The sequence below is a fragment of the Suillus subalutaceus genome (genome assembly GCF_016647625.1).
Source record: "Suillus subalutaceus strain FC151 chromosome Unknown DFJ58scaffold_24, whole genome shotgun sequence".
Lineage (NCBI taxonomy): Eukaryota > Fungi > Basidiomycota > Agaricomycetes > Boletales > Suillaceae > Suillus > Suillus subalutaceus.
Window position 1 is genome coordinate 18150 of NW_024540273.1, and position 17962 is coordinate 36111.

Genomic DNA, 17962 nt, shown 5'->3' on the forward strand with positions numbered 1-17962 from the left:
CAGCCTCTGTCCAAGGCAATGCACTCGTGACCATCTCAAGAATTTCAGCGAGGGGAATTCTGAGTGTTGCACGAGTGTTGTGATAGTAGCAGCCATGTCTACGTAGAAAGACAGAGCAGTGAGGTTGAGGAAAGGTGCCGACTTGAGATTATTGAGGTCCGATGTGGACTGCGCTCTCCTTATTGATCACGACTGTGAAAAGGATAGGGAGGTTGGAGAGGCGGTCCCATGTTGCCCAGTCGAGTGCTGGACAAGACAGAGTTACAAGTTGCTTCAACTTCTTTCATCGATAATCGATAGATAACAACGGTACAGCGTAAGGGACAGGAAGCAATCCAAGTATCTGGGAACGAGAGGCCTCCATGTTGACGACCGCAGTCTCTGGAAGATGCATGAATCGATTGGAATGTTGCTGGGAGAAGGTGAAAATGGTCGTCGGATGCGTCAATATATCCAATGAGCGAACGCGCGTAGAGTGGCGCAAAAATTGACGGGCCTCATGCTCGGATAATGATTCGACACTTCGAGTGGACCAGGATGAGAGTTACCGGTCCTAGATGCTTGGTGAGCCAATGAACCAAAAGAATGAAAAGAGCATAGCTAGTCAAGACCCCACACTGACCTTTCTGAATATCACTGGATATAGCCTCGTTACACAGCCTGGCAGCGTTCAAAACCATCCGAGTCTGTGTCAGCCCAAAGCCCGTTCCTCCTGAAATGTTTCGCACATATGTCCTTGCAAGTGCCACTCAACTGTCATTGACGGTTGAGCAGGTCTGTATGACAATGGGTCCGAGATTTCAATGAGTTGCACAAATACGTCCAGGAGGGCTTCGGGAACAAACAGAGCACGATGCCATTAATTAGATGGTGTTGAATGTCGAGTTGTAGCCAAATTCCTCTATACTAGCGGCCTGTCGTAGCTCTGCTTAGTCTGCTACCACCAGTTTTATGTAAAGTGCGCCTCAGTCGACCACGGTCTAGCCTGGAAATTTGCCATGGCAGAACGTTCAATAATAAAAACAAACACAAACACCGAACTGAAGCTTCAGCGTTTCAGCAACTGTGACACTGACTCGGACTGGCCTGAGGCAATGATATATATTATAAAACGCCCATCAAAGAGGAATTGATTGAAAATAGGCGACAAGGCATCAGATGCTTCTACTAAGACTAAAGACTGATTAAAGTTAGCCTGTGCGAGGAATGTCGCATCTCAAGTTGAGGGAGGTTGCAAGGCCTTAAGCGAATTTGAATAATTAGAGTAGTACTGTTTACAGCGACTACATCCGCTGGATATATCTGCATGGCGTCTGTGGCATTCCCCTGCATCTGAGTCTCATCATGTGCACACAGAATCCGATCACTACCATATGACCACTCTCGTCACCGTCCTCGAATGCATCAACTTTGTCGTGCAGTGTAAACTCAAACAAAGGGGGGAAAAGAAGGGACGGCGATTTCACTAGTCACGGCGCCCGTCATAGCAATTAAAATACATCCATACAGCTCTTGCACCTTTCCCATAATTTACCCCACCGCCCTCCGTTCCACTGCCGAATCCTCACCCAGCCATCATGCGGTGCTACTTTCTCTATCCAAATGAGTACCGAAACGATGGCAAAGTCAGCATATGTAAGTTCGTGGCCCATAGCAACCACCCCGTCACCGTCAGTGCCCGAGTTCTTATCAAGAATATTTGCCAGAAAATCGAACTGCTCTTGAACTGCCCTCCAAGCCTGCTCTCTCTCTGGAGGAACGGAAAGATAACTTGGCGTCGTCCCACTGAGAAAATGACTCTGGCTGCGCTCCGGCAAATGTTGGTGACTAAGAGGTACCATGATAGGGAGCAGTGGCTTCACGAATATCTCTTGGATATAGTGCACAAACAACGCCTGCAGTGCACGAGATCCCTCTGGAAATACTTGACGCGCTGCAAATCGTTCAGATGTAAGGGTCACAGATAGAAAGGTATACTGACCTGGGTAAGTGACCTCCAGATACTCAGCAATGTGATTTGCATTTGAAAGGACTATAGGAGCCTGCGGCGACCGGATGGGATCCACGATGACTGGGAGAGAGAAGATAGGCCGGCCATCATTTCTGACGGACGTTGGTGGGGCCCCAATGCCATGGAGGGTTTCCTCGACGTCTGGAAATTCCACCCAAGTAGTACAGTAGGGGAGCCGTTTAAAATTGAGTATCAACCTGGAAAATATATTAGTGCACATATCTGTTGAAGCGAAATGTCTTACCGTACCCGCCAGATGTTGGGGGCCCAAGGTTGCGGAATATTGGATGGTACATCATAAAGTATAATCATCGGCTGGGACATCGTGTGTTTGTATGGGTGGCTTTGATGGCCTATAATCGTGCTTGCGGTAATTTATTAAGGGGAGAAAACACAGGTACGCTATCTTCGTCGTGCATGACTTCACCCATTTTGTCGGTGTTTGATATGCTTTACGTGTAGCCACCTGTCTCATTTGAGTTCATGCGTGTTTCTCACCTCTTCCGTGGGGCAATCGTTGATCGCCGACCTTGTTTCCGAGTCATGAACATCAACAATGACGTAGTCACTCACGAAATCTTTTATGGGTACGGACACTTAGAACGACTAAGGTGTTCTTGCACATCAATCTGGGTATGTCACGAGTCATGAAGTCTATATGTGACCTGTGTACTAGAAATCAGAAAGAACACGCGAAGGAGCCGATTACCCACTTCACTAAGCACTAGTTGCTGTATTTGTAACTTCTATTTTGTCTAGAAGCTGTAGTTTTGCACAATGTGTGAAGAGATTTCCGAATTTAGAGGTGACGCACCTGGTCACTAGCAGCCACCAGCACTGCAATGTGTATTGCCTCAAAAGAGTGACTTGAAGACTGTTATAATAACACGGCGGAGCTCTACGTCCGGCTGACAGTCCCATCGCAAGAGAAAATTTGCGATCATCTATGGGAAACACGCTGTAGTCTAAGGTTTACAAATTAGTTCTTATCTTCAACAACACCGAGAGAAAAAGTCGGGACAAGATATTTTGCATATGGTAGAGAAGATCAAGGCGTTAGGATAAAGCCGGCGCCGACAAGGGTCCTAGTCCTGGACCCTTGACTGACCATCAGCGCAATCATTAGGCGACTTACTTTGGGTGACCGGTCACCGATCATTAATCAAGCATAACAATCAACACTAATGTGTTATGATAACCGGCACTGAATTCAGGCTGCCAGACATACCTCATCAAGACTTCGGACTTGAAAGATGTTTGATGACGTACAGCTCCTCAATGAAATGGCACCGTGATCAAGCTTGCGCAGTTAAGGGGCAACGGAAAGTCGTCTCTTTTAAATTGCCGACGCACATGTCCAACGATCTAAACGGTGACCACGCTGCACAAGAAACGGGCCATTTCTCGCTGTATAGGATCTGCTCACGACGCCCTGACAGGTGCTACAACGTGGGAGTTCGCTTCGTTGTAACCGCAAGTTGTCCGACATCAACAGTAGCCAAGGCGAAACAAATATGTATCTGGGATAACATTGTTCACGCCGAAGATAAGTTCCTTGACGCTGAGCAAGCTCTTTTGTATGTCGATGAGTACGTCTGTGACGGGGAAAACGTTCTATGGAATCGGACAATAGAATTTGGCGCACCAACTTGCTTCAAGTAAGTACTGTTGTGGATTGGCACTTGAATTATTCGTTTCAACAAGAGCATCGATGACCTGACTCACTGATGGTAGTAAAATTTCCAGGCAACGGATTTTTCGGTAGGTTTCCAAGATTGAGAGACCTTCACAATGGCGACAAGCCCGAGCTTTTCTGGATACCAAGGCCGTACTAGCATAGCAGAGCATAGCCCGATATATTTCTCGGCTGAAGGTTTGGTCTAGGCTTGGTGGACGTCGAAGATCATTCAAACGAATAAATCATCAGGAACGAACATTTGTTGGCAGGAGGAACGAACTTGTAAGGGCTTCGAATTCTATCAAGGTTCTGCTAATCACCCCACCATATGAAGTACGGACAAATCCTGAAGCGTTCTGCAGAGGCATCTTCGTCATCCTCACTTCAGCGCAGCCGCACGGGCTGGCAACTGAAATACTTGTGCTACGATAGGGAAAAAACCTGAGAAACTCGGGCATCGGGCTGATGCCAAGGGAGAGCTCGCGGAGCCGGAATCTTAAATTTGTAATTCAGATAACCCTGGTCAGCACATTCCTTCGAATTTCTTTATCAATACGTACTGACGGGCCACTAGTACTGCGAACGGCGAGGATGCAGATGTGACTCCCGTGAGTGCGCACTCGTTCGAATCATAAATTTCAGCCGTACCAAGAGTGTACGATGCGACTCGAACTCACGCTGACATGTAGATTTTTGGACTGAATATAGCTCATAACTAGCTAAATTGTGCTGTGTGGCGGCACAATTGTTTGTCTACGATGACGTCCTAAGGACTGGGATCCTCGGTATCAAAGCACTATATGAAAAAGCATTTGGTGAGTATTCATACCTTGACAATCATAGCCGGGTCGTATCAATGCAGCTGTTATGCAACAGAGTTCATTGACAAAGCTGAGGCGCTGTAAGTTATTGTTACATATAGGAAGTACCTCCAGTTAACTGCAATTCCGTGGAGGTTTTTTACTGAAGATCAATCATCTTCAATACATCTAGGTCTGTACTTTGACGATCCACTTGTTTGAAATGTGCAACCTAGGAGATGCTTGGATTGTCAGCGAAGTTTATTCGCTGATCGAGGCAGAGCTAGGATTGCTGCTGAACCCGTTCTCCAGGAATACATGACACCCTGCTCGTGTTGTTCTCTCTTGTCTCTCCTGCCAATGACGTGGCATGCATTCCGTATCCACTAATCGCACTAAGCATCTACAATCTCTCGACCACGCTTAGCCCGGAGGGTGCTCATGCACCTTCCTGTGTGTTCGGGGTGCATTGCTTCCGTCCTGTCTTTAACCGAACAGAGCAATTTATCTTTCAAGTGCCCGGTGCCACGATCATACCGCTGAAGTCATGATACATCACGGGGAAGTGGGTTATTCTGGGAGATTTGATGCCCGGCTACGTACCTGGTAAAATTGGGTGGGCTAAGATGGGCGATTGTGACAGCGAAGTTCAAATGATCCATGCGACTTCTCATCATTCGTACGCCACTGGCTTGAATTCTATTTCCATGCTCCCATCAATCACATTGTGACCAGAAGACCGAACGGCGAACTATTCTAGTCTCGCTTGGTGTGCAGAGGTGATGCGTGCCAATGGACAAGAGGAACGGAATGCGACCAATTCCAAGTCGCTTATCGAATGCAAGGATTAACATCTCGATGATGGAGCAGCCCGAAGTTTAGTAGCCTTGGACAACGAGATTATTTGCACGTGCGTTTACCATCTAGACCCTAAGGTCCAAAAATTTGATGTGTGTTGAACGTCTGAGACAGTCGACTCGACAACCTCTACTAGACGCACACACTCATGAATACATGTCATTTGTGGATCCAATCAACCTTGCGTATAGAACTTATGCATATGATAAAGACGAGGGTTCGGGTATGCATGACAATAGTTAATGAAGCAAATGGCTATAAAATGCGTGAAAATAATGTAACGAGGACGCTGCCATGAAAATCAGTAGACTCGCCCAGTAACTCTGGTTCTGACCTTGCAGCTTGCAAAGGACAGAAGGCTGACCACCATTACCACCGCCCCACCAAGTCAGTCGGGTGATCAAGAAAGCACATGCATACATTAATGGGGACCTTGTCTTCGTGCCCGAGGCTCCTCATCGAGCTCCAACTTCCCCATCACTTCTGCAGACCCGCCACTCGAAGCTACATCGTTGGCGCTCATGCTGCGTAAGGAGCCAAGTCTCGGTCTTGACGTTTCCCGCCGGATCTCCGTGCGTCGCATACCTCTGTTCTCTCCTTCATCACGTCCACTTGCACTCGAGATAGGGCTTCCGCCCGTTGAATCTCCACCCATACTGCCTCTTCTCCGGCCACCACCAAGTCCCTCCAAGCTCGCAAGGAATGTCTCATTCATGTGGCGCAAACGTTCGTCGACTTCTTCTTCTCGTGTCAACATTGGACCCGCGGAACCCACGGAATTGGATTTGGTATGTGAGGGGGTAGTGGATGGGCCCTGTGTAGATGCGGGCAAAGGTTGACGTTGGGCATTAAGTGGCTTCCGCGCATCAATATCCTTGACAAAGATGGATATCTCATCGTCATCAGTGGGGGCACCAAGGAAAGAGGTACTCTGCATAGGAGCGTTATCAGTACTACATTCCATCTATAAATAACAAATGATGAAAAATGAAGCAACGTGCGATGCAATGCAATACCAGTCAGGTCGGTATGCAACGTGAAGAATAATGTATAATAAGGCATCAAGGTTGCTCACCTCTGCTCGTTCCCCGCTTCCTGCACTTCCAACACTCCCCCCCACCTCCGGCTGCAGCGTAGCGATGTCCGAAACTACTGGAGTAACGCTTCCTCGTTGGAATCTTCGGAGATGTGTCCTCGCCTTCTGACCGACCTCCGATGCTACTGGGAGATTGCCTACCGAATCCAATTGAGGAGTGGGGAACGACACGAGAGGCGTTTGGTGACGTTGGCACTGGGCGAGAAGGCAGTGATGGATTGCCTGCAGAAAGTGGCGACGGTTGACGCAGAGAAGGGGAAGGTGAGTGGAGGGACGGAGAGCCTGATGATAGTGTGGACGTCTTGAATGGATGGACCGGGTTGATACCCGGTCTTCGGATCGGAAGTGGCGCTGGGGCAGAGGGAAGGTCCTGAAGAGACGTCAGTGATCGGTGAATAAATCAAATGATAATACTGACTGCACTACTACTCCTTCCTGCCATACTCTCCAATCTGATGCGTGCAGCAGCGGAGACTCCCGAAAAAGGTCCTGTGTCTTCCTTAGACCAAGCTGTACTCGAATCTTGACGTGAGGACGCGATCGAGAGGGCAGATGTCGATCCCGCATTGATCCCGGCACCGGTGGAAGTACGACTCATGGGGAAAGCGCCCAGGCGCGGACTCTGGCTGACTGGCATGGAGTTTGTACGAGAGTGAGAATTTGGGGCAGGGAGAACAAAACGATCTGCGATCGAGGACGGCGGTGACTTTGGAAGAGATGCACGCAATGGTAGACTACCCAGAAGGCCTGTTAAGGAATCACGCTGCTGGTTCTTTGCGAGGGTAGGGGTGAACTCTGGTCCTTCATCTAGAGAGAGAAACCGAGAGGAGAGGAGAGATTCAAGTTCGTCGAGCTGGAAGTTCGGAGAAGAGAGGTAGGTGATGGCAAGGGAGAGTGTACCCGAAGGATGTGGAATAGCAGGGAAGAGATGGGTTTGGTGCTGTAGTGGTGGTGCATTGGGTGCAGGAGGCGTGTCTTCATTGGACGGAGATGAAGTAATGATGAAATGAGATGAAGCCACGAGGTCGAAGGTAACGTGACTTACCGAAATCGAGGATGTCAGTTGCGCTAACGCCGTCGTCAAGGCCCTTGACGCGTAAATGGATACTTAAATTACCGTTCCGGTATGCATTGCTTGTGCGCCTCCTAAGCTTCTTGTAAAGCTTCCAGGAGGGAAGAATACGAAGTAGACTGTAGATACTGCGGAAGAGAGGTATTCCGTGCTTGTAAATGGTGGATGGTGCCACACTGTCGGCGTCACTGTCCCCAAGAGCTTCTGGAACAAAATTGAGCAACCAATTCTCGAGTACGATATGCCTGGGCGTTGGGTCGACGCGAGAGCGAGAGGAATCATGTGCAAGGTGGACCAAGACTTGATTAGTGATGAGATCTGGGACGGAGAGTAGCACCTGAAGTTCGAATGGGGGTGGCGCAGGTGCAGTAGATACTGCTTTGTATATACGGAGATGATCTCTGAAGAGGTCAGAGTCTGGTGTTTCAAGGTTAAACTGGAAAGAGGTTAGCTCAGTCTGGATGCCTGAAGGAGTCACGCACCCATTTGTCGACCTTTGTCGACCTTAGCTCGGAAGTGGCCCTAGCATTTGAGACGACAAGACAGAGCTTTGTGTAGAATCTGTGTGCTATCTGGTCGGCCTTCTGAATGTCATTGGACATTGTAAGGGAAATGGTATTTGACTCGAACAGACTAGTATGAAATGGTCCGGGGTAGTAGAAAGAAATTAGAAAAGAAACGACATTAGGGTTACAAGTCTAGAAGTATGAGTCAGTCAAAGTATTAGAGTCGTGGTCAGAAACGAGATATAGGGCGACGAAGGCGTGTTCAGCACGCAGTATCAGTCCAGGGGTAAGTAATGAGACTGGGAAACCAAGAAAGCTTTCCTTTTTCAGTCACCCTTCAATCTAAACTAGCCTTACATAAGCGCCGCAAAGTACCATCATGATGATAGACTCGTGAGTCAGTGATGACGTGGAAATCTTGCCTAGACACGCAATTTACAGGTCATCAGTACCAGGTATGTCCATGTTCACCCAAGTTTGACTTTCATGAAGGCCAGTCATTCTCACATGAAACGGGAGTATTGCCACTTTGCCAAGCCTTTGAATTGTGATCGTGCGCCGCTACTACTGGGGCAGGGTCGACACACGACCAGCAACAACAGACTCGGAAGTGCAGCAGATACGTATTGTTGCTCTTGAAGAGACCGGAGTCTGGGGTTTCAACTTCCAAGCTTAAACTTCGGGAGCAGTAACCGCACTCGATGATACTAGTCGCCCAAGGTCACCCACTGCCGCCTGTCGACTCTTGGAACTTGGCCCAGATTTAGTCCTTGCGGTTTAACACCCCACTGGCAGCTACTTTATTTGGCCAGGCTTAGGTCAGGCGTATGCATCTATCCTATCTGATCGGCCTTCTGTAAGCCATAGACTCTGACAGACTGATATCGAATTTTGGGGTACCGAAGAGAAGTCTTCGGAAAATGCCAAGATCACTTTAATTGGGGAGTACAAGCGTGCCGAGGTGTTTCGTGACCAGCAACGAATGAGGGCAGTGGCGTGTTTAGCACACAGCCGTTTAGCTCATTTACTAGTAGACACATGCATGAAGACTCGTGACCGATGAATTCATCTTATTTTATAACCTCCTTTAGCTGTAGAGATACGCACGTCTCGAATTTCTATATCGGTATAGGATGGGACAACTCCATTATCGTATCTAGCCCTTCGCAGCCCTCACCGAGGCCTGAGGCCTGGGGGACGAAGCAAATGCAAACAAGGCATATAGTAAATCTTAGGGTGTATGGCTTCAATGATTTCCCGGCATCGGGCCAGATAAAGGGTGCTTGTAAAATCTATTGTAAACTAATCGAGAGGGGCAAGAAATAGCAGGGAATTACATCAACGTTGAAAACTAATAGTACAAAGACAGGTCATAATGGAAATATTTGTTGTACATAGGTAAAAGACACTAGTTAGGCTCAAGCAGTTTAATAACTGCAACAAACTCTACATCTAACAAAAGAGCGCAGAGGCAGAAATGATTATACACATACGCCATCGTTCGCCCAGTCACCCGAAACACCTAAAAATCATCCCAAATAGTGTCAGCAAAACTAGCAGCGTCATACCAGAGGCTTTCACTTACCGCCCGGGACATCATTCTCCGACCACCAATTCGCAGTCCAGAGATCCCCGCTGTTATAACGTAATACGTTAGCTACCAATCCATGAGCGCAAGTCAACTTGCACACGCACCCATATGTGACTTCGTCGCCTCCAACATACTAAGTAGAGCTATTAGACTCCAAGAATTGCCCAATATGTAATTCAACTCACAGCAACACCAGTTTGCCACTGCTGCCACACCGGAGCAGGAACCAGTCCCAGATGTTGTTGTGGGAGAAGCACTTGATGTTGTGCTGGTGCTCGTTGTGGTAGTGATCGACACAGTCGTGGTCGTAGTAGTCGGCGCAGTCGTGGTCGTAGTAGTCGACGTGGTCGTAGTCGTAATCGTAGTCGTCGGCGGAGGGGCAGATGTGCCATCTAACAGTGCATCCTTGACAGAGATGTCGTATCTGTCATTTGCTGAAGAGGCAAATTCAGTCATAAGTGGATAGAGGTAGTATATGACCACTTTACCGTACGCCTGAGACGCGTCCCACAGCATGACGCCCCCGAAAGATGAATATTCGGCCATTGTTTGCTGGATGATTGTGGTAAACGTCGATGGACTGACATATCCGGATCCAGCTGCACTCGATGATGCTGGGGCACCAATGTAGACTTTGACATCTGGATTGGGGGATGCTGTCTCTGCCCAGTTGGCCCTGTACTTTTGTTAGGCCAAGAAAACTTCTGCAAGTCAAACGAGATTATATACCATGTGCTAAAGTCCCAATCCTACGGTTTGCATTTTTAGCCAATGATAACAATCGGCCTATGGGATGCTTACATTCGTGTCGTTGTAATTCGTCAATTCACAATAGTTGTTATCTAAAAGCGTGTGAGAGGCAGACTCAAACTGAAAATATCACTCACAAAATTGGACATATACAGCGTCAAATCCAAACTCGTCCAGAGTAGTACCAATGTAGGCATCAGGGTAAGGACATTGAGGCGCTGATAAATTTCACAGTATCAGTAATGGTCGTCGTGTGAAGCATCAGAAACCGAACCCGCAGTGATGTAGTACCTGTAAAGGCTGTTAGAAAGTAAATCAAAAGCCTGTGGAACGACGTACGGCTTACTGCCACCATCCATTAAGGTGCGAAGGGCGGTTAAGAAAGATACAAATCCAGTCTGAGTGCCACCTTCGATGTCCATATCAATGCTAGATTCAGTGTCAGATCGCACATTTCTTAAGGGGTTGATGCATTATTACCCGTCCAGAACAGCGGACCCGAAAGGACGCGTGGTACTTGAGCCTCCCAGGAAAAGATCCCAGATTATCTGGGCATATGCCGCTGCTTCGGTGTCATTTGTAAAGCCGGCAGAACCTGTTGCTCCACCCAACGACATCGTGACGATTTTTCCTGCAGCTTGACAATACTCGATATCTGATGCGAGGAATGAGCAGTTGAGGAGGTTCGTCCCTGGAAAAAGAGGGCTCGTGCAAGTCTACAGCCGGGTTAGACAGGTCCCGGAAATCAGAAGTGAGAACTTGCATTTGCAAGGTTGATGGACGGGAGATTTCCTGTCGAGTAGAACTCGTCCAGAAAGGCTATCGGGAGAGTGTTGATCACGGTGTCCTGCGATTAAGACGTGAGGTAAATTTTCCAGTATAATATAGGAATAGACCAACATTGCAATAGTAAGAGATGGGCTGCTGCCAATTTGCTGGATCGTCTGGATTCACAGCTCCATACGAGTTCTGACCCCAGTACCTGCAATCCATAGGTCGTTGGTAACGGAGATATGCATCTTATGCTCGTGATCCACTCACACAGCCAACTAGTCAAAGTTGTCAATCACGCGTCAAGAAAGAGGAAGGCTAACTGACATTCTGGTTCGATGACATGTCGAACTGTGCAATTGTGCGAGTGACGAAACAGAGAAACAGCGCACATGTCAGGCGGGATTTGGAAAACATCGTGATGACTCCTGTTGCAGTGGAACAGTGACAGGATGGGGATCAATGGCCGACAATATATTATTGCACAGTACCACTTTCTCTTTATGCAGCACGGAATGCGGATGAGATGGCAGATAGAAGTCTCAACGAACCTGATACGGAAAGGGACATACTTCATGGTAGTTTGACTGCAACGATTGTGGCTGCCATATTGGCGATAAACAACTCAGCTGAACCATTCGGGGCAGCTGAGCTTCGCTCATGCAGGAGTTGAGTCGCATGTCAATTGGATGAAAATGGAGTTCTGGTTAACTATCCATGTGATACGACCAAACAAGATCATGAATGACTGGAGTCATGTTGCAGCCAAGTGAGTGTCCAATAGGGGTCACCTCTAGATTTTCGTTACGTCTGTGACATCCAAGAACATACCATCTAGTACTTGACGCGCCTTTGGCTACGGCACTAGAGGAGTGGCTTCCATGGTGCTTAGATAAGGGAGTTCTTCTCTAGTGAATTCCCCTAAGAATACACGAGGCAAGGGCGACGTACCTTAGGGAATCCATAAGGCCCTCTTCGTCACGTCGTGACTTAATATAGATCGGGACCGCCAACTGGCCGTCAGAATCAAGTATATCAAGCCTAGCAATCTCCGTGTTGGCAAACCCGAACCTACTGCAAGTCGAACATTTGAAGCACATGGTATGCCCACGAAATACTTCCGACACGTATCAGAAGATCCGAGGAATGCTCCAATAGGACCTATAATGGAACTATGTAGAAGTGTTGCGGAAATGCCAACCGTGACTGTCAGTATCAAAACAATCTTCTCGGACTGCACACTTGGGCTGAGCACCGAGCGCTTGATGGAGTCGATGTATATCGGGAGGTCGGGTACAATCAACAGACCACTGGGTACTACCTCTAAATTTAGTCAGCGTGATTCACAGCGCGTGAGCTCGGTGAAGCTCTTGACTAGATCTACTTAGGTCTGTTCCGAAAATTCTCGGCGACAGGAACCTGGTCATGACTGAAGCGCTGAAGATCCAAACCTGTTAGATAAACTTATCCCAGTCCCGCCCATCAGATGAGCCTGAGAGTCTGCAGGACATCTTTGAAATGGCCGGTTTGGGACAGAGTCTGGGCCAAAGTACAGTCTGGGACACGGCAAGCCTCCAAGCGGGTATAAAGCCGCTGTGTGCATCGCGCCTGCTCACTGTATGCAACAACGCCAAGGACTTACTTCCATGGACGTTGTGAACCTTGGAAAAGCACACGATGTCTCAAAACACAAATAGTTATTGTATATTTGACGCATCAATATGTCATTATAGACTGTGTCAATCTAACATCAATCAACCACACAGTGAGGGCATACCTTTGCCATCGGCTTGCCCAAGTTTCCGTTCCGGTCGCTGCGACAGATCGAAAGAGGAATGACGGCACCGCAGCCTGCACATCAAGAACGATGCCAATTGCTGATGGTCGCAGAGAGAAGCTGACAAGAAAGGGAATCTCTGGAAAGGTACTGGGCGGTGGATGGGCGGACAGAGTTGAGGCGGAGCATGAACATGCAGCATTCCAATCATGGCGGAATGTTGGGCGCCGCCGCAGGCGCAGCGGGTGCGTTGGTGCGACATGATACTATTGATAGGCAACCGAAGTTAAATTTAAACTCCGCTGAGAGTGCCGTCGTGTCCCAGACGTTGACCCAGATCTCCAGCCAAGTCTCCTGAGAGCCCGAGTTACTCATCATTCTTATGCTTACACACTCGGAACGTGCTCAGAACGGTTGGAAAAGCGAACTACATACCCTAATCCCTCAGGCCTCAACGTTGTTCAACCTCGACGTTGCAACCCCAGCAATTGCGATCACTAGCAGAAGACGTGTTCATCGACACCCCACGACGTCGCGTAAGCTGGGCCTCGTTAGACTATGGGTATGGGTCGCCATCATTTCAAGTACTGGTATGTCCTGTCGGAATGGTTTCTAAAATCCATTGCCAAGGCGAAGTTTGGATAGACACGGGAGCGTACCTTCAGGTAAATACATCATTGTATGATGACCACTACTCCATCCGACTACAACCCAGTCATGTTCGGACGGCGAAGTGGTCATCATATAAAAGATGGGAGCACACGTTCGGCATGGAATTGCACTGTTGCCAACTCAGATCAGTGGACCGGTGAGTTCTTGCTAGCGATTGTGCTGATTATGGTGAATTTACATAGACATATATTTCCAATGTGACGTATTATGATATATGATGATACCTTCTTCTCACCTGTTCTTTGATTGACAGTTGCTGTCAGTTCGATTTCAACGTACGTCGGGGCGATCATCGATCGATCGATCAGGTCGCATATGCACAATGAATTGGTCAAAGTCTCGCTCCCGCAGTTTGCTGATTGACCGGCTTTTGCGTCAGATAGGATTTACATAATGGCCTTGTACTGTGTTACTCCCCAACCCGCACCCGTCGTAGAATGCGGCTGGTCACAAGTTTGTACAGCAAAGGTCTAGACCTAAATTACGTAAAGGCTCCGTAGGTGGTTTCCTTCTTAGTTGTCGAACTCACTCATCGTTACTAGGTCGGAATCCTCGCTCGCATACGACAAGGCTCCAATCTGATTGGTTTTCTTCTGAGTTCATGATAATAATGCCGGCCATGCTTTTGGAAGATTCAGATTTTGGACCTTGCCGAGGAGAAATATGGTGATAACAATCGCAGATCTTGAAGGTCGTGATACTACCATTGCAAGCTTCCAAGCCAATGGCAAAGACATCGACATCTATTCCGATGGAGGCAACGAGGATTCAGTGCTGCAGCGTCAATCATATGCGCAGATTTACTTTATTTGTGGTTGGATACATGTAATTACTACAACTAAGTATCGTATCCGAGTCATACACGAATATTTGAATCGTGATCCTCGATTTTGAGTCTTGACATCGCTTATCTACGAGAATTACGAATACCTGAGGATATCTACTGAGGTTGAAACTACTTAGAAGTTGAAACGTTGACCTTTATGTAAGAGCTGTGAGGGAGAAATTTACTACTTATATTCACATACGGGAACAAACAGGACGTGGTGTACAAAGCTAGACAATGTCTCAGCGGACGTGAATAGACAACGCTGAATTAGATCTACCTAGACAATGTCTAAGGCTACATATCAGCAACAAGAGTAAGTACGAGTAGTAGGACATGCATACCTCAGCGGACGTAAATAGACAACGCTGAGGTAGGGCTTCGTGCAAGAAGACATTAAGTATCAAATGAAGACATGTCCGAGACGGAAAGACGTTAACGGTGACAACGTATGGTGTGGAAGGTGCCAAGAGAAGACGTCAAGATGCGATAAGGAATGGAAAAGGAAAGGCTAATCCTCCGGGACTGGTAACACACGTGGGTATCGTATCTAACGTCCAACACGTGGTACCCCTGGCAATGGGGGGATACGCAGTCAAGCACGAATAACTGTCAGTCCTCGTCATGGGTGATATTGCGCGTTTCTGATAGGTATTGATCACGAATTCGTTTGTTGAACAGATCCACATCAGATCTCAAAGCTTGTTTGACTGCTTTGTCATAGCGATCATTGGCTGAGGCAAGTAGAATTATGGAAGGCTATAAAGACAGGGCAGGTTCGACGCACCATACGCGTCTGATACATCCCATAACATGACCCCTCCAAAGGAAGAGTAATCGGACCGAGTCTGATGGATTATTGACGTAATGCTCTTAGAGCTGACATAGCCAGACCCTGCACCGGATGACGCAGGAGCGCCAATATAAACCTTAACATCACGATTGTGTGAGGCACTCTTTGCCCAATGGTCCCTAACAAGGGTTAGTAAGTAAGACATGAACTGGCCCACGTCGGTACACACCAAGTAGCAAAGTTCCAGTCCTGTGCTCGGCGATCTATTGAGGAATAGTACTGGACAGAAACATCATAACTTACCTTGCGATTGTTGTAATGCTGTAGACTGCAATCGTTATTGTCTGTGAGTGATTATCAGCCAAAAAAGCGAGCAACCAGGAAAAAGACGGACAGAATTGGACATATACTGCATCGAATCCCACTGCGTTGAGCGTGTGGCCGATGTGTGCGTCTGGGAAAGGACACTGAGGCGCTGGAGTGAATTTCAGATATTAAACCAATGAATGTCAATCAAAAGCGTTTCGGCTTACCAGCAGTGATATAATACCTGCGCAAACGATATCAAAAACAATGCTCACGGCAGAAGAAAATAAACTTCACTTCTTCTTGCCTCGATCCATATGTTTCCGAAGCGCAGTCAAAAAGGAAACATAGCCTGTTTGCGAGCCATCCTCGATGTCCATGTCAATTCTGCCCTATGTTCAGAAAAAGTCCGAAGATGTGAAAAAACCAACTGACCCATCAAGAATCGCAGATCCAAAGGGACGTGTCTTGCTCTTTCCACCCAGGAAAAGATTCCATATTGTTTGCGCGTAAGCTGCGGCCTGAGAGTCGTCTTGAAACCGGATGTGTCCTGTTCCGCCACCAAGCGAGATGGTGACTGCCTTTCCCGCGGACTGGCACTTCTCGATGTCCGAGGCAAGAAAAGAGCAATCCAGCAAGTCAGTGCCTGGAAAATATTTAGCATTGCCTGAGTTACAGATCTGCACGTCAGCTTAGAGTCAGCATGATTCGGAATGAAGGTCATGGATTACCCACATTCGTTAAGTCAATCGACGGGAGATTGCCCTTCGCATAGCTATCGACAAGGAAGGCGATTGGAAAGGTGTCAATGACATTGTCCTGAAAGACTCGGGGTCAAGCAGCGACTCGAAAATTCAGATAAAAGGAAATTGACCCTGCAGTAGTATGAAAGCGTCTTCTGCCAGTGAGCAGGTTTATCGGGATTGAGGGCTCCATATGAATTCTGGCCCCAGTAGCTGTTACATTTGAAGGTTTGTATCTGACCTGGTAGATAACATAGATATGGCACTTACACGGCCAGCTAATGGAGAACAGATGAGTGGTTTGGATTAAGAAAAATACGCGCAGCCTCACATTGTCGTTAGATAACATGTTGAATGCAACTATTCCGTGGGTCATAATGCCAAGAAGTAGAGACGATAGTGTGAGGCATGAAAAATCCGCAACACCCATAGTTGTCACGGTGCGAATGACAGGATCCAAAATTTCGATGGTGGACTGCCATCGTGCATTCTAGGTTTTTATGCTGGCCCCAAGAATCCCTGTGCTACTTTCAGCTCAGAAGGAACACACTTCTGTCACGAAACCTACCAGCTTCTTCCTCTCTACAAAAACGGTTCGATTCTCCCCCAAATCGACACGAAGCGCGACTCGTGAAATAGGGACAACAGTTGCTGTTGGCAAGACATCAGTGCCATCATGCGATGCGTACTCAAAACTACAGATACGCGGCTTTCCGTTCTTCTCGGATACGTGTCTAGAAGATGGTGTTAGGCGCATTCAATATATACTTATGGCGTGTCATAAATTCAACTCTAGCCAGTTGCTCACCGAGATCTCCAGCTGGCTCAACGCCCAGCGAGTCGCCAGCGTAGCGCATTGTGACGCAAGCATATCGATAGAGGATGCATCAGATGAGTCCGATTTGACAAGTTCTGGTTCTCAGATGGCCATACTTATCGAGCCTGCAGTTAGAGGCGCTGAGTGACTAGTGAGAACTGGTTCAATATGAAAACCAGCTGTAGAAGATGTACTTCTGCATGCCTTCAGTTGGTTATAGATAACTATTTTCCAAAAGATGAGATTCGGGGCCTGAAAGCACGAATGCGATCAGGAAATCGCCTATGATATCGTCGCTTACATCAGTTACGTGGCTTACAGGCTCTAATAGAGCTCGTCGGGCGGCACCGAACTATTCGGGATGGGCCAGTCGCCAGCGTGACGGTTGGATTCAAATCTAACCAGGCTGCCATGCATGATGCCTTGCAAATGACTGTGGTCTGTACCCGATCCAAAGTTCTCTTCCATTTTGTCTCGTTGATTTCTTACCTAAACTTTTCCACTGCCACGCCACTACTGCTACTGTGCATGACCCGCCGCTGGCTGCAGCCTGGCACTTGTACCTCATGTGCGCCGCACGCCGAATATACATTATCAAAGTAGTGCTGCCGCCGGGCGGCCGTTCAGTCCCTAACCTAGGTTCGAACCTGAACTTTTGCGAATAGAACCACCGTTCGGTCAGTGGTTCGACATACAATACAGGACCAAACCCTACCAAGGTTCTTCGTTCGGGCGGGTCTCGGATGGATGTTGGACCCATTCGGACGAGTTTGAACCGGTCCGAACCCATCATTCAAGTTGTAAGTTTGTTGCTTCTGTTCTGCGACTCATGAGGAACAACTGATATGATCCTCAGGCGAAAGATGCTCACTGCCGACACATCAGTACGTTTGCC

General features: G+C 47.8%; 5 protein-coding genes across 5 annotated transcripts; 1 reads left to right on the forward strand and 4 right to left on the reverse strand.

Moving 5' to 3' along the window:
• Positions 1–1490: 1490 nt before the first annotated feature.
• DFJ58DRAFT_869225 (uncharacterized protein) lies at positions 1491–2659 on the reverse strand (the record flags this gene model as incomplete). The annotated part of the gene is made up of 3 exons (XM_041394262.1): positions 2256–2659; positions 1982–2208; positions 1491–1933 (listed from the first exon to the last, which is right to left on the reverse strand). Exons 1-3 carry the CDS (start codon positions 2333–2335, stop codon positions 1491–1493), a joined length of 750 nt encoding a protein of 249 aa, XP_041246639.1. The 5' UTR covers positions 2336–2659.
• Positions 2660–5768: 3109 nt separating this feature from the next.
• On the reverse strand, positions 5769–8349 carry DFJ58DRAFT_905154 (autophagy-related protein 13-domain-containing protein; the record flags this gene model as incomplete). Its single annotated transcript, XM_041394940.1, has 6 exons — positions 7998–8349; positions 7489–7951; positions 6862–7418; positions 6468–6813; positions 6423–6442; positions 5769–6311 (listed from the first exon to the last, which is right to left on the reverse strand). The coding sequence occupies exons 1-6, from the start codon at positions 8115–8117 to the stop codon at positions 5769–5771; spliced, it is 2049 nt and encodes a 682-aa protein (XP_041246640.1). The 5' UTR covers positions 8118–8349.
• A 1153-nt stretch (positions 8350–9502) lies between these two features.
• DFJ58DRAFT_725076 (glycoside hydrolase family 18 protein) lies at positions 9503–11550 on the reverse strand (the record flags this gene model as incomplete). The annotated part of the gene is made up of 14 exons (XM_041385174.1): positions 9503–9543; positions 9607–9656; positions 9717–9745; positions 9817–10288; positions 10342–10361; positions 10414–10454; positions 10500–10580; positions 10637–10653; positions 10702–10791; positions 10843–11053; positions 11122–11209; positions 11263–11344; positions 11404–11411; positions 11461–11550. The coding sequence occupies 14 exons, from the start codon at positions 11548–11550 to the stop codon at positions 9503–9505; spliced, it is 1320 nt and encodes a 439-aa protein (XP_041246641.1).
• Positions 11551–11877: 327 nt separating this feature from the next.
• On the forward strand, positions 11878–14358 carry DFJ58DRAFT_912395 (uncharacterized protein; the record flags this gene model as incomplete). Its single annotated transcript, XM_041395267.1, has 10 exons — positions 11878–11902; positions 12133–12485; positions 12592–12682; positions 12867–13155; positions 13187–13259; positions 13320–13500; positions 13626–13718; positions 13836–13857; positions 14019–14078; positions 14125–14358. The coding sequence occupies 10 exons, from the start codon at positions 11878–11880 to the stop codon at positions 14162–14164; spliced, it is 1227 nt and encodes a 408-aa protein (XP_041246642.1). The 3' UTR covers positions 14165–14358.
• Positions 14359–14829: 471 nt separating this feature from the next.
• On the reverse strand, positions 14830–17041 carry DFJ58DRAFT_774358 (glycoside hydrolase family 18 protein). The gene is made up of 13 exons (XM_041389376.1): positions 16819–17041; positions 16582–16769; positions 16521–16528; positions 16382–16463; positions 16243–16326; positions 15943–16187; positions 15805–15894; positions 15735–15751; positions 15596–15676; positions 15505–15545; positions 15431–15450; positions 15196–15380; positions 14830–15142 (listed from the first exon to the last, which is right to left on the reverse strand). The coding sequence occupies exons 2-13, from the start codon at positions 16678–16680 to the stop codon at positions 15021–15023; spliced, it is 1074 nt and encodes a 357-aa protein (XP_041246643.1). The 5' UTR covers positions 16681–16769; positions 16819–17041; the 3' UTR covers positions 14830–15020.
• Positions 17042–17962: the final 921 nt, after the last annotated feature.